This window comes from Echiichthys vipera, assembly GCF_963691815.1.
Source record: "Echiichthys vipera genome assembly, chromosome: 10".
Classification (NCBI taxonomy): Eukaryota; Metazoa; Chordata; class Actinopteri; order Perciformes; family Trachinidae; genus Echiichthys; species Echiichthys vipera.
In genome coordinates this window covers 10,649,816-10,665,968 of record NC_139835.1, presented here as the reverse complement: position 1 = coordinate 10,665,968, position 16,153 = coordinate 10,649,816, and the positions used below count along the sequence as shown (strand labels likewise).

At 40.7% G+C, this 16,153-nt stretch overlaps 1 protein-coding gene across 3 annotated transcripts in view; it reads left to right on the top strand.

Moving 5' to 3' along the window:
* Positions 1–302: 302 nt before the first annotated feature.
* LOC310952802 (neuropilin-2-like) overlaps positions 303–16,153 on the top strand; it is a 109,188-nt gene continuing 93,337 nt past the window's right edge. For all 3 annotated transcript variants that reach the window (XM_083921515.1, XM_083921513.1, XM_083921514.1), the window contains exons 1-2: positions 303–1,207; positions 14,685–14,865. In XM_083921515.1, the coding sequence (XP_083777641.1) occupies positions 1,132–1,207; positions 14,685–14,865 (257 nt within the window). In that variant the 5' untranslated portion in view covers positions 303–1,131. The remainder of the gene's footprint in view (positions 1,208–14,684; positions 14,866–16,153) is intronic.

Here is a 16,153-nt window from a genome sequence, read left to right as displayed (position 1 = left end):
AAGAGAGAGAGAGAGAGAGAGGGGGGGGGGGTGAGAGGGAGATGAAACTGCTCTTTAATCAGTGAGGGGCTATATGGAGGCGGGCCGAGGTGCCCACTGTAATCCGATATACGCTCGCGCGCACGGCGTGCACGCACACCGAGACAGGGGACTGAGTGAGCACTCCTGCTCACTGCCACAAACCCGGCGGAGATCGGAAGGGAAGGAGCGCACTGACAGAGCTGCCGGGCGAGAGAGCAAGAGAGAGAGAGAGAGAGAAAGAGGGAGAGAGAGAGAAAGGGGGAAGGAGCGGGCATAGAAGAGCGTGTTTCAGCGAAGAAACGCACAGTTTGCAGGAGGAGAGCGGAGAGGCTGAACGTTTCTTTCCCCCCGATCAGTTTTACGCACGCACACCGGAGCTGCCTCCTCCAGGAGATATTGTGTTATCTTTTGCACAACAACGGGCTGTTATCGGGACAATATGTTAAGAGGATAATCGATGGGGAAAATTATGTTTTCTTTCTTAATCACATGTGCTTTTACCAAGTACATGCGCAATTGGGAAAGATAACCAGAGCAAAAGAGTTGGGGATATTTTATCGAGACAAAGAGGAAACCCACTCCTTTTCTCTCAATCTTTCATAAACTTAATGGTCATCAGCATTTTTTTCTGTTGGTCCATTGTGGTTTCAACCAGTGATTTCTACTTGTTTGAAATTTAGGATTGTGTTTGTCAGTGAATGTCAGCGACGTTTATATTCCCATGCGCGTTGTGACTGACAGGGAGGACACAGTGCTGCCTGCTGTGCGCACCGCAATGGATTTTGAGCATTTAAAGATGTGTATAGAGTAGATTTTGCACTGATTTCCGACCAGTTAGCGCAATTTAGTTTTTCTTCAGAAGAAGAAGCACACCTGGACAAGGCTCGTGGCAACAGTGTTTGAGCAGCGCGATATTCTTGGAAAGCCCGGTGAAGCCAACCCGGCATCTGTGGTGCATTTTGGGCACTACTTGTGTCGCGCTTCAAAGACAGTGAGAACTGAGGAAAAGGAGAGGGAAGGGGAACTTTGAACTGCTGCTTTAGATACACAAAATAAAACCACAGAGGAGGAGGAGAAGAGGTGTTTTTTCTCCGCATCCGAGGGAACAAGATGGATTTATTCCTATGGCTTTGTGGATGTTTACTGGCTTTTCTCTCGCCTCCAGCAGTCAAAGCAGAGGAAGGAGGTAAGTTTGACACTTTTGCTGCCCGCTCAAATCACAATCACACATAGGTGTTAAGAGGACACGAAATCGCTTTTTTGGACAGAACATTCCCTAATCCACATCACAAGTATGGAGTATAAAACACATAAGAGATGAGGTTTTTCGTTTAGGCAAAGTGATGTTTCCCCCGTCTAACCAAAATGCGCAGTGGATGTAAAAGAAAACACTTGAGGGAAACAAAAATCATTACTCATCCTGGCCACCTCAGCCTCCACTATTTTCAGATTATGCGTCGATAATCGTAATGATAGGGACACCGATTAGTTCAGTTAGGAGGCAGATTCATGCTACAGGATGTCCTGTCTTCTTTAAACTCTCCAGCACTGAGCCACCTCGCTCGGTCGGCACCAAAGGTGAAAAGGCAAAATGAAAAAAAAGTGAGTAAACAACTTGTAATGAGTCATCACCGAAAAAAAAAACAACGTTATTTTTCCTCTAACAAACGCCTTCATTTATTTCCTGATAGAAACCTTTTTTAAGAGGCGGACAACTTCCTGACAGACTAATATCACCAAAGACCGCTCCATCGCTGGCTCCACTCCGTCCTGTAAGAACCGACTGGTGTTGGGATGCTGGCTTGGTATCAATATTGATTTTTGTTGTTTTAAAAAAAAACCCACCTACAATATATGTTGTGAATTCAAATCTGCAGTTTAATCAATGGGTGTTCTCTAGAGAGCTGTTAAATAATGAGAAATCACTGGGCTATAATGTTCCTTTAATACTACTTTCGGGATTAATATCAGTGCCAGGAGGGACTTTCTCGCGCTTGTTGTATCTCGGTGTCACTATGTCTTATCGTTCCTTGAACGATTTTGACCTCGCGAATGACAGCTTAATGAGACAGAGCAGCCGTTTAAACGTTACCCACGGTTGTGCGGAGAGTTGGTGGTGAATCTGACCGGGCTCCTGTCCCCATCCATGGGAGACCAGCCCTGGACAGGCGCTCCAGACGCACGGAGGTCCGAGGCTGCAGAGCACGCCCGTGTGGGCGATGGGGTTTGTGGCTGCATTTTAATGTGAGAAACAGCGCAAGCTCTGCGGTTTGCACTCGAACACACATTTACACTGACCTACAAACAATCTTTGCGCACAGGGCGAACACTAGAAAGCTCTTTGTTATGCATCGATCTCCTCCGCTGCACAGAAGAGAGAAGTATTTTCCTTCTTTTGGTTCAAACAAACCTATCCTGTGGTGACTCTTTCAAGAAATCAATACTTAAGCGGCCACAGGTGTGCTTTTATTGGTAACTTGTCTTAGCCAATTGAAACTAAGAACCACGACTAATTATTTTATGAAGCAAATTAAGTTTAAGAAAATACATCTTGCATAATATTTTACGGTGGAACTCCACTTCCTTTCATGGATTTAGAAGCAAATAAATCTGATTTTGCCTCATTGTCTCTTATGGTTTATCATATCTTTCTGTATGACAACTTGCCCGACTGTTTTTTTTCTAACCTCAAGGCCCACTTTCTGTTTTGAGATAGTTACATTTGTGTGTGTACACAAACAAAAGAGGGAGATGAGAAAGGGCAGCTGTGAAGAAGTTAGGTGCATTCTAGGTTTTATTGATTTAGGGCTTATACTGGAGGCTTTTGCAGATCTCATGACTAGGATTGAGTGGCCCGTCTGCCAAATGTTGTTTTGGAGGAAAACAGTGTACAGCGAGAACAGAGAAGGCATTCTTTACAACACTTCACCTCTGATGTGAGAAGATTCGTGTCTGGATGATGTCGACTCTAAATGTTTAGATTATTACAGATAACTGCTAACTGCTGGCATGGTACGTCAAATCTAAAGCATTTCAGTCTGTCTGGACTCATGAAACGGGTCATTTGATTAACAGCTTAATATGGCGTCTGTAGAGGTTCTGTTGCACAGCATACATTCAAAGGGAAGTTGTGTTTTTCAGGGGAAACGCAGAGTTTAACTCCAACACTAGAAACTGGGGTTTCTCTTCCACTTCCTGTCAGCAGTCATCGTTTTAAAAAAAAAAACATAACCACAATCTTTCCCAGTAACCATGTAGTTCTGCTTTTGACCCTGTCCATGAGCAGTTTCCTAAAGATAACCATATAAGATTACCACTATAAAACACTTATATATGTCACTTTGAAAGGCACTGACAAACTACCTACTTTGATATGAGGACTTTGATTGATATTCTGTCCTTCTTTTTCAATATATATGAGCCTCAATTTTTCTGGGAACTCCCTCAAGCTACCCTTTGAGATCTCTCTGCTGGTACCCCGAGAACCACGGGAGCACACACAAGCTCAGCAGTAGGCTGTTCAGGATGAAGCTTCCTCAGCAGTAAACTTTTACAGATGCCTCTGCTCTGCTGTCTCCGGAGAGATGAGCAAGGAAAGAGTAGTGAGACAAAAAAGTGTTTATATATAGGGAGAGACAGGAGGGAGGAATGGAAGTACAGGGGGAGGAAGTAACAGAGACAGAAACAGGCAGAGGGAAGCTCCAAAAAGAAGTGAACGAAACGGAAGAATGATTTTTAGCCTTGCTGTTTGATCCTGTTTCTTCATTCCGTTTGATCACAGCTGTGCCTGCAAGGGAGATAAACGGACATAATTGGCCACTCAAGACCAGCTGTCTGCTTCTATAGTGTCTCTGCTGAAATATGCTGGATGATGAAACAGGCTCACTGTGATGCACAGTGAGAGAAGTAAGCTAACTGTGGGGCGACTTGCCCGCAGGTATGCACTAATGGCTGGTTTATAAGACTGTTTAAGGGCTACAACCAATCCAAGTGAAAAGAAAAGTGAGTTTTACATTTTCCTTTTTTTGTTATAAAGCAGGTTGAGGTGCTATATAAATACTGTGAAAGTATCAAAAAACTCAATCCGCAGAGAAATGCACACAGCCTGTATTCAATGAAAATAAAGCTGTCATAACTTCTGTAGGGTTGTGATCTCACAACTACCGTATACTGTATATAGGTGGAAAGGGCCACTACAGTCACAGTCATTTCATGGCTGCAATGGCGCTGCAATGATGTCAAGAATCCTAGAAACACTGAGCACCAGAGGGTGGTTACAGGTATATTCAAACAAAGAGTATGAGAAAAATAATGCTTAACATTAAGGCATGTAAACATGTTCTAATAGAAACCCAAAATACAAGTATGGACCTGAAAATGAGCCTGATGGAACATTTAAAGCTCACCAACTCTGCAAATGATTGTATTTGAGTTGTACATGCTACAGTATGGCTGCAGGAGCCATCACAGCTTTCACTTGCTTTTAATTGTCAGGACTTTATACTCTGTAAGATTATGTACACTAAGCATCCTGACTGTGCCAGACTTCCAAATGCATTAGTTATTTTCTAGCCTCGAGCACTTGCCCCACATCTAAAGCAACCTGGTGCTTTGTTGCCCTGTAGGGGCCGTTTTGTAACAAATAAACGTTACATAGGTGTAGGTCATAATGCTCTGTAAGCTTCAGTTGGCCATCAATAAAACAAACCATCCATGTCATTTGTTCGCACACTGCTGTATACCCTGTTTTAGCTCACTACATTATGACTTAACCCACTGCCTCTAACACAGTCGTTGTGTGTAATTACTTTGGATTAGAAAAGATTAGTTATTAGCCTGAAATATTATAGATATTATATTCTATAAATAGGAATTTAACTGTATTCCTTTCACTGTAATTTTGTGTTTCCATGGATAATTACTCATTGCATATGAAAATTGGTAGCTTATTTCAGAAGGGCAAGTAATACATCAGAGTAATATGGCAAGTCAAATAAAAAGAAAAAAATATATTATTGCAGCTGGCTGTAAAAAGGAGCAGTTAGTGCTTCTGAAATCTACTCATCCATACATGTGTGTCTCTCTATTTCCAATATCTTCTCAGAACTTTCTATGACTCTTTTTCCCATTTGAGTCATTGTTTATTACTGCTGTATTATCAGATGCTGATTCACTCATACAGAAGGCCAGGACAAATATGGCTTACAAAGAGCACACTAAACAATGAAGCACTGAAAGGAGAAAGAGTGAGCAGAGGTGGAGAATAAGAGAAAGAAAATCATTTGGTAGTGCCAAAGAGAGAGGGAAAGGAGAAGCAGAGAGGTAGAGAGCATGAGAGAGCATTAGTGAAATAAGGAGAAAGCAGCAGAGTGTGAAGCAGTCGTTGAGTGGAGCCACCTGCAGTAAACCAACCCAGATTTATTCCTTCACTCTGTTGAGCACAAAGGGGTTTCTGCAAAGCATATTATTAATAAATACTCTAATTATAATATAGGCAAAAGGTAAAATTTGCTCAATAATTATCTTGAGAATGAAATGACATTATAGTTGAAAGGATGATTTGGCATACACTATGGATATATCAGGTTCTTCTTCAGCTTCCGCTCGGGTAATACATTGAAACAGAGACTGTTTTACTAAAACATAGAACAAACCACACAGTTTTGTTCACAAAAACGTCATGGAATGTTTTTTTATAAGGAAAAGTAGCCAACTCAATTTAAACATTTCAAATAGTCCCTTGACTGTGATGGATTTAAAGGGGATTTTTCAGGTTCTCGGGTTTCTACAAGAACTTGTTAATATACTATAAAGTAAAAATGAATGTATCTGTATTCACTCTGTCTGAAACGCTCCATTTTAGTGCCTGTCTCTTTAAGACTCCCTCCCAAAAAAGCTTAGTCTGCTCTGATTGGTCAGTATTTCTGGGTCTTCTGTACCTGCATTCTTGGTCTCTCTGCACCATCATTAACGCCACTGTAGTGACACTTTATATATATATATATATATATGGTATAGTTGTGACCTCATAACTGTACAGAAGTCCTGACGGCTCGTTTCAAGTGAATGAAAGTGAATACGGGCTGTGTGCATTTCTCTGTGGATTGAACGTTTTTTTTATAGTATTTATATGGCTCCTCGACCTGCTTTATAATTTAGAAAAAGACCTCCCTTTTTATAAAATGGGACCTTTAAATCTTTTGTTTGTGACTACTGAGTATGCTAATCGGTGGCAGGTGACACTGCTGGAAACATTCTTCAAAACTGATTGAAGAAACTGATTCATTTTAATTATCCGTGTAGGCAGCAGGTGTTTTCCACCAGGTTTCAGGATTAAGGGTTATCCTTCTTCATTCACATTGCTGTGTTTTTCCTTTTAAGTTGTTCTTTTAAGGCAGTTCTCTCAAGAAAATACATTTGAATTTGCCTTACTACTTAAAAAAAGAAAAAGAAATTCTGGAATAAAATGAGAGGACATTAGTCTTTCCATCATTAGAATAATAGAGGTTGAACAATGAGGGGCTGGTCCACTGACATCAACAACCTAGGTTGCGGTGAGTGAATAAACATTAAGCAAATTAACCATTCAGTCTCTCTTCCTTTCTCTTTCGTCTGTAAAAGTGAAAGGACAATTAGTGGGTCCAGCAGGATGTTCTAATTACAGTTATCATGTCATTAGTAAACTGTTAGTATAGTGTCTTCATTGGCCATTGGTAATGACTGGAGTAATTAGAGAGGCAGGGGAGATGTGAGCGTGTGTTCTTGTATTTGTACACTTGTGAAGAACAAATGTACTCAAAGGGAAGGGGAGATCATGGACATACTTCAAATTAGAACATTTATAAAAACCATCACTCACACACAGGAAAATGTCTCTGTGTGTTTTTGTGTGTAAGCTAAGCCTTCTGTGTCCTCTCCAGTCCCTCCAGAGCAGTGCCGTGTGAGGCCACAGGTTGTTTTCCTTCTCTCTCCCTTCACGCTGAATCATGCTGTTGTTTTATCCTCTTTTCATGCACTTCACCTCTCCTTTAACAGCACACTCTGTTTCTTTCTCCACACCTCCCCGTGTCAGGGTTTTCCCTCGCTCCGATTAAGAAACCTCCCTCACCTTCTTTTTCGCCCCACTTTACACGGTGGGAAATCTTTTTTGCTCTTTCATCCGCTTTCCTTTACTTGTCTATTCTCTCTGACTCTGTCAATCTATGTTTTCTCATCATTGATCCCTCTGCCTGGAAGAGAATGAAGCTCTGTTCAAAGTCCATTCACATGGTATGTAATTGAGTGACGTCATTTATCTTGCATCTTAAAAGGCTTATTTAGAGCATTAAGTGTGCTGCTTTACTATGTGTTAAAGTTGCTTAAATGATTCTAATATGTAGGTTCCATTGATTAACACAAATTCTCCACATAAGCAGCTATTTAGTACACCAGGATGAGTGATAACAGGCTCTATTGTTAAAAGACAGATCTATTGGTAAAGGTCAGCGATTAGTCAAATTCAAATCCAAAGATTAAGCTTGGATTGAAAAGTTGATTTTAGTATTTAAATAACTTAAGATATTCCTAAATCACTTTTTTATGGTACCAAGAACCTACTGTACCAGTGCCTGTATTGACTTAACCCTTATTTATATAGAGTAGAATAGCTGGAGCATACAGTCTCTTTTAAAAACAAGCCTGGTTACATGAAACTGAAGCAGGAACACAGAGCTGTACTGTACAGCATAGCACTTGACCCCGTGTTTAATGATATGATTAAAGTAAACTCGAAGAGGAATGCATAAACACAGTGTCTGCTGAAGTTAATAAGGACCAGATAGCAGCGTATGGCCCCTTCTGCTCTACAGGGCATCAAACACAGATAGTAATTCAGGGACCCTTTAAAGGATCCTGTGATAATTGTTGATAGGGAAAGACTGCACTCGAAAGAAAAGTATTTTAAAAAGTGCCCCAAAATGACATATTTTTAAGTTCGGGTCACATAGCCCTCCCGCTGCTGTAGTTGTGGCAGCGCAGGGAGGAGGTCAGGTCGTAGTGTTGTCACATCGTAAAATTAAGATTTATTTTTCCACGGTGATTTGTTACGGTTTTGGAAGGCATGGACAGATGATGCCATTCAACCAATACGAGGGGTCTTGTGAGTTTAGACAGACAACATACTTTGCACACAAATCACTTATCACAGTAGACGTGTAAACTGTTAGTTGTTAGTTTAGTTGTCCGCTTCGGTCGGTCGTGAGAAGAAGACTTGTCCCAAGCAAATTCTTTTAACCTAAAACTCTTCCCCTCTAGTCCTACTTGAATAGTATCTACCTTTTCCTATTAAATAGTTTTTTTTGTCCCCTTTCTTCTCCTTCAGTTAGCTTTTCACTTCGTTATTCTCACTCTTATTGATCAAAAATCGCTCCCTGCATCTTCCTTTGTCCACTGTCATTTTCTCTCTCCACTCACTGAAGCCTCATAGATCAAGCCGTCGCTTTGCTCCTGAGTTGAGAAGCTTGTTCTCATGTCGGTTCTTTTTCTGTATCACACACTCATCTTTCTTTTTTTTATGAGTCCCTGTCTCTCTTTTCTCTATTTTTCCATTCCCCCTTTTGTGCTCAAATCCTTTGTAGTCCTCTTCCATTTCTCTCTGTTTTAAATGCGAACACGCAGACACACACACACACACACACACACACACACACACACACACACACACACACACACACACACACACACACACACACACACACACACACACACACACACACACACACACACACACACTCTGTCTCTCTCTCCCTCTCTCTTTTCTCTCTGTAGATTTCCACTGTGGCTTAACGCAAGGCACCTGGAGAAAAGCACTACTCCACCTGTTTGTGGGTGTGTGTGTGTGTGTGTGTTCGCCATAGAGTTGTATTTTCTGTCCAGTGAGCTTTTCAGAGCTGCTGACTTTCTCTTTTCAGATGATGAGAGACAGATGTTCTGGCATTACGCTGTCTTTCTTTCTTTCTTTCCTTTTTTTCTTTCTTCCTTTCTTTCTCTCTGTCTGTCCATTCCTGAGGTTTTCCAGGTTTCAGTGACTAAAATCTACTTGGTTCTGATCCAAAGAAGACATTTCAGCCTGTTATTATCAGCATTTCTCATATTCCCAGAGTAACACGAAAGCTTTTTGCTACAAATGTATCTGTATTTCCACAATTTAAGGTGACAGTGCCTGAAATTTTCTTGTGAATGCTTTGTGATGCTGGAATCAAGCCACTCTACTGAAAAGATATTGTAAGCAGTAAGAAATGCAAAGAAATCAATGAGGAAAATTGGCACCCCCCTCTCCCCCCCTCATTCTTTGATACAGATGGTCAAAGTATATTGATTGTTATATTGAGGAACGTGTTTTGAGTATTGTGAGAAGGGACACTTTCTCACTTTCATACACAAACATTTTCTAAACCACTAATGCTTTTATTATGGGCTCTGGCCAGTGGAAATTAATGCAGAATATGGTCCAGCAGCAAAGTTCTCACAGTACCAAATCAATTGCGACAGGCTGAAAAGTGTCTCCTTTAGAGTTAAATCAGACTCCCTACTCAAAGGGAAAATGAATCCGTAAGAGAGCTTAGAAACAAGGTCAGAACATATGCATTTTGGGCCAACAAACAAGGATCTAGTTGAGTTTTGCAAAGCAACTCATGTATGCATGTGTACGTTTCTCTACGAGTTTGGGACATTGTGAAATAGTATGTGTCTCTCTGTGCATGTTGCTGTGCACGCAAGTTTTTATTACATTTCTGGGCGCATATGTGTGTCGAGGTATGCCATGTGGGTAAAATTGCTGAATAGGTGTTATCAGGATGCAATACTAAACCTGGCGGAGAGACATAAATAATGCAGTGACCTGTCTTATATCCCTGCTTGACTGCTTAGCACCGTTTACCGCTGCTTATTCAGTGAGTGTGTGTGTTTGTGTGTGTGTGTTCTGAATTCAGTGATGTCTCAGCCAGAGGGGCAAAAGCAATGTTCAGCGGTTTGTGTTTGTCCATTTTGTCGTGAATATGTGGTCTAAAGCCAACCCCTCCCCAAAGATCCCACATGCTGATATGGTTGAGAAAAAAGCTCTCTTGTGTGAAGTCTGGGGTCAAGGGGGGGGGGAAGTGTTTGTGTCATCTGTGAAGGACAGACAAACTGAGTCAGGGAACATGGTTGTGTGTTGATGTGGCTCCTCCGTTTCACCACAGAAGTTTAGGGTGGAGTCCAATACGATGCTGGAGGATTTTTGGCTTAGTAGAATTTGGATTTGGCCGTGATTTAACCATCGGTTATGATAACATTTGTACTCGCCAACAATAAGCTAAGGTCTGGGACACAGCCGTGTCTCTAAAACAACAAACTATGTTTTAAGAATCAACTGAAATGCTCTTTTCTTTTTCTCATTCCTCTCTCTCTCAGCACATACAGTATCATCCGTTCTGCCTCATCTGCCCCCCCCCCCCCGATTCTCTCTTCAATACTCATCATCACCCCCTCCTCTCTTTCTCTCTCTGTCACTTTTACCTGTTTGATAATTCTTGACATAAATGCAGGCTTTTTCCCCAACTCAGCATCTCCTCTGTTCAGACACTTTCTTCCCAGCATTCAGGTCAGGGTGCTGCAGCGTGGAATACAAATCAGCATTGCTGTAGATTTACTTTTGGAAGCTGTATTTATCCTGTTTCTTGGTAAATAAAGATGGCAGTCCCTCCTAAAAGAAATATGTTTCACATCTCCAGTACACTAGTGTATCACTGCAGGAACTCTACATTATAATGACTGATGAGCTCAGCCTCTGCATCATTTTAATGTGTGTTAATATGAATATATATATATACCATAATACATAAACCAAATAAACAAGCAATATATTTGTTGGCACCTCATGCAAGAGGATGTGATGTCATGGATGCACTCAACACCTCAATGTGTGTCACTCTCTGCCTTGTTTGGATGTGATAATCGTTGAATGACTTTGTATGAGTCTGGAGACTGATAGACCCTTGAAGCAGAGCAGACACAATACTTCGTGTACACACAGTGTCTGCCTCTCTGACACACCAGCCTTATTCATCAGACACTTGGAGGTGCTGTCTTTATCGGCTGCATGCCAGAGGTGAAGATAGGAGAGGAGCAGAGGAGAGGGTGGTTAGTCTGAGTATACATATACATTTTTTTTTAGAAAAACTGCCAAAGTAAAAGCATGCCTCCCCTAATTTATCAGAAAATATTAAAATTCTATAGGGCTGGGAGATATGGCCAAAATCTTCTATCACATATATGCCATTTCACATCTCGATTACTATATATAAATAGTCTAAGTGAAATAACCATAAGGTAAAGCCTATATTTGGAGACTCTGGTGTGAATTACAGACTTGACTATTAAAAACTGAGTATTTATTATGAATATCTTTTCAAAAATATATCTTTATCAAAACATATACTTACTGTGCATGGATCAGAACGTAGAATTTAATTCAGACAACATACAGTAAATATTACTAAAATGCAGTTCAGCTAATGTTTTTCAAACATTGTGAAATAAGCAATATAGAAAAATACACACCATAGCCATTTTTCTATAATCTGACCATGAATCATCATATTGCCCAGCCGTAAAATGATATAGCTAAATGTGTAAATCTTTCTGACATAGTTTTAACAATACATACTGTAAGCTTCATAGAGGTAGGCTTTATTGTACTGGATTGACTTAGATATATTGTGTCTACCCCCTCCACTGGTTGCTTAAGGAGACCTAAAAGTAGGATTAAAGCTCAATTACGGTAAAATAGACTTCTATAAAATAGAATAAACTGTTACTGCTTCTTTCAGAGTTTCATCTTGGGACTGAAAAACTAATTTGCACTCTTCTCATTTTAACACTATTCCCTTATGAGCCTTATGAGTCCTAAGAAATAGTAATCAGTGACATTTGCTTAACAACCCTAGATGCTTCCCCCTTGCATCGCCTCAGCATATCCTAATACAGATTTTTGGTTGGAGACATTTAGCCCTCGCAGTGTGCTAAAAGTGGTGTTTGGCTGATGCTGCTGTGAGATTCCAGAGTGGTTAAACACTAATCCAGGTGGTGCTGAGATGAAATGCATCTGGCCTTGTAACTCTACTCCTGTATTACTGTATGTCACCAGGGAGACTGGAAACAGATAGGAGGAGGAGATAGACATGACTAGTTGGCTCGCAGCATGACGGCGGAGGGAGAGACAGCCAGAGCGGTAGGGAGAGATACAGAGGGACGATCATTAATTGCTTGCAGGCAGTGTGAGGTAGACACCAGATATAGATGCCAAAATGTCCATCAGGGTGCGCAGAGATCTGACCTCCCCTTTCATCCTCCCTTGCTGACTTGAGTGTATATACATCAACCCACTCACATTTGCAGCCAGGATTTTTGTTTTTAAAAGTACGATTTATAGATGCTTCATGTTTGTTTTACCTTCCCATTTGAATTAGTTTGGAAGGTAGCGTCTGATAAGGTGTTTATGATGTGAGTGTGTTAATGTTTGCATGTGTGACTCGTCTCAGAGTAGGTTTACAGTAACCAGTCTATTTATAGTGTTAAAATATGTTGTGTTCTGCTGAGTAGTTTGACTTGGCTATGTCACCTCACTCAGCACTGTGGCAATAAATAAAACGTTGTAGCACAGCAGGCTAGACGGTGTCACAGACCAAGAAGATACACAACTTTTTCCACAAAAAAGTGACCCTGTTGTTTTCATGTAGCCATGATTGAAGCAATAATATAGACTGTCAGGAGCTTGATTGTGAGTTTGTTTTTTTTCCCTCTCATAAACAGGAAATTATCTAAGGGGTTGCTCAACGGCCAAATTCTTCCCAGCAAGTAGCCGACATTCACAGATGCCGTTTCTATTAGCATAACCTGGTCCATCTTGGTCATCATTTTGCCCAAAATATTTGTTGGAAATTCATCTGCTTGGGTCCAAATATACAGTGTAATCACAGTTTGGTGCAGACATAATTCCCTGAATGAAGTAGTTCTGAAAAAGGAATGGCCTAACAAACGCAAAGAACTTAGGTTTATGTTGCCTCCCTTAACCTGCTCTGTTTAAGTTAAAGGTGACATATTTTCAACTTCATACTCATATCTTCGGTTTCAACTAGAACATGCTTACATGCTTTAATGTAAAATAACAAAACAACAACATCATATGGTGTGTCTGAATATACATGTATTCACCTTCTGTCTGAAATGCTCTGTGTTAGCATCTGTCCCTTTAAGGCCCCCTCCTTCCTTTAAGCCTAGTCTGCTCTGATTGTTTAAGGGTCTTCTTAATCTGCACTCTCTGCGTGTCTTTACTATCATTGCAGCTGGGGAATGACCGTAATGCCACTGTAGCAGCACTTTCTACCTATATATAGTATAGTTGTGACATCTGCTTCTGAATACTCTGGGTGCGTTTCTGTGGATTGAGCGTTTTGATACTTTCACAGTATTTACGTATATAGCACCATAACCTGCTTTATAATCAAAAAAGACATGGACATTTTTACAGTAATTTGTCCGAAGGTCTAAAACACATCATATTATTACTCGTACAACATACCTACGGTAGATTGGTACAGTGTTTTTTGCAGTTGTTAAGTGAGCAAACTAACAACCTTGGTTCTTGAGTCCCTTGTGGCAGATGGTGGCTAACATTGTGCCATTATATTGGAAGTGTTTGGACTTAACAAAGATGGTACTCAGTGTATCCCCTATGATGGTTTAACTTACGTTTTGCAGATGTTAAACAATAAAGAAGTTCAGCTCATGTAGAAAGTCTGTACAGTCCATCAAACAGGGCAGCCAACATGGTGTACAATAGATGCCATAGATACAATACAGTAGAGTTGTGTGTGTTATGCCGTCGAGTGTCACAGATATATATGACTTACCCCATCTATGTCACGGTACATCTGCGACAGTGAATGCTGGGCATTGTTTAGGACATGACGCAGACGTATGACTGCTGACAAGTGGATCCGCTCTGTGACAGTAACTGTGGCATCTGGAGGGCTGGTTGACTGTGTTTCTGTGTGATTGTGTCAGTCTTCATGGGTCAGAATGGAGTCTTTGTATGTTGTGATGCTGAGTTGACCTTTGACACCACATCCACAAAGATGCATAGACACATGCTTCTTTGTTTCTCATATCCTGTCTCAGCAAACACAACTCTTATCTGCGTTTTATCAGTTTTTAACCCTTTCCCCCAATGTGAAATCATGCGAAACGAGCAAACAACATTGACCCTGATAGTACTCTACATTAACTGTACATCTGCCGCTATAAGGGAAGTTATAATAGACGCATATTGTTATTGGAGGTTTATCTGATCAGTTTGTTTCCATGACTGCATGTTTGCAAAAAAATATTCACTCTTTCAATTGCAATTTTCACCTTTCCTCTTTGACTTTCCTCAAAAGTCTGACTGTTATTCTCCCCTTTCTCTCTCTCTTTTGTTTTTATCACATTGGGAAAAACTAATCAATGACCTTTGTCCAATGTGTGTAACTCTATTATCTTATGTAAATATATTACTCAATGGTTTTATCAAAGTGTTCAGTACTTGTACAGGACAATGTCCATATATTACAGATGATTTCACTTTCTCTCTCTCCCTCTCCATCCAGCATCTGAACCATGCGGTGGCTATTTAGATGCCAGCGATGCCGGCTATATCACCACCCCCGGTTACCCACTGGAGTACCCACCTCATCAGAACTGTCGCTGGGTCATTACAGCCCCTGAACCTTCACAACGCATAGTCCTCAACTTCAACCCACACTTTGAGATAGAGAAACTGGACTGCAGGTAAAAACTGGATGGATGGATGGATGGCTGGATGGTTGATTGGATGAATGGATTGGGAGAAAAAGAGTTTAAAAATTGTACAAGATGGAAAGATTTGGCAGCCAATTCAGACATTATTAGCCAATTGAAATAACATGACCAATTGTTATCACTACCATAGTTAAAGCTGGTATGGCCCCACTCTAGTACATCCTAGTTGGCACAGTAGGCCGTTATTATCTATTCTGTTGGTTAATTGGATCCACATCCCTCTCAACTGCTCCAAGACAGTGCTGTTAAATTATGGAGTATAAACAGCAACAACAGTAGGAAGTAGTACTGATAGTGGACAGGACTTAAACCTGGCAGACCATTGGTTGTGTCCCGTGTGAAACCAAAAGTCAATGGTGCCTTTTTTTAAAGTAACTTCTTACGTAATGTTCTTAACTAATGCCATGAATATAAACATTTTAACCCAAGCAACGATCTTTTCCTAAACCAAACATGTAGTTTTGTTTCCTAAACCTAACCAAGTAACATTTGTTTTGTATGAATTCACGGGTCTCCCAGAGCATTAAAACGTGACCTGAAGGGTCTTGACCAAGCTGGGGGTGACAATTATGATGTGAAAAGATGATAACGGCCTTCTGAACCTACTGGTAGGTGTTGCAGGCCACTTCTAACCCATATCTGTGAGGCTTATAACCACTGAAAGTCACAGAATGGAGTGATAACATCAGAATCGGATGGATTTAGATGAGCTTGACAATGTATTTTGAAACTAAGGTGGGGTGGAAATTGAGAGGAGATTTGACTACAAATTAGAAGAAAAAAAACTTCTAATTTTCTTTTTGGAGTTTGCCTCCACCAGCCTGTCTCTGTCTCTCTTGGTGTTGGGTGAACTTCAACCCACTCTCCTCCTGTTTTTCTGGCTTTTGCTATCCCAATATAATCACTTTGGGACTTCCCACTGTCCCCTGCCTCTAATTATCAAAGTCTAATTACAACACATTTACTGTTCCAGAACGTTTTTCACACGTCAGAAGAATTAACACAGATTACAGGATTTGGTGTCCATCATTGTTTTTTTGGCTGTTTTGGCTTTGGTTGCATGGTAACACTGGAAGGTAGGCAGTTCTGCAGCATGAAATTAAAATACAGAAAACAGAGATCAAGGAAAACAAACAGAACACAAATGTTGGCTGAGAGGTGTGAGACTTGTTAAAAAGTGATTCGCATTTAAGCTTGCTAACAAGCAGAAAGCTTGAGTAACACAAATCTTAATAATAGAAATCCATTTAGGTTACAG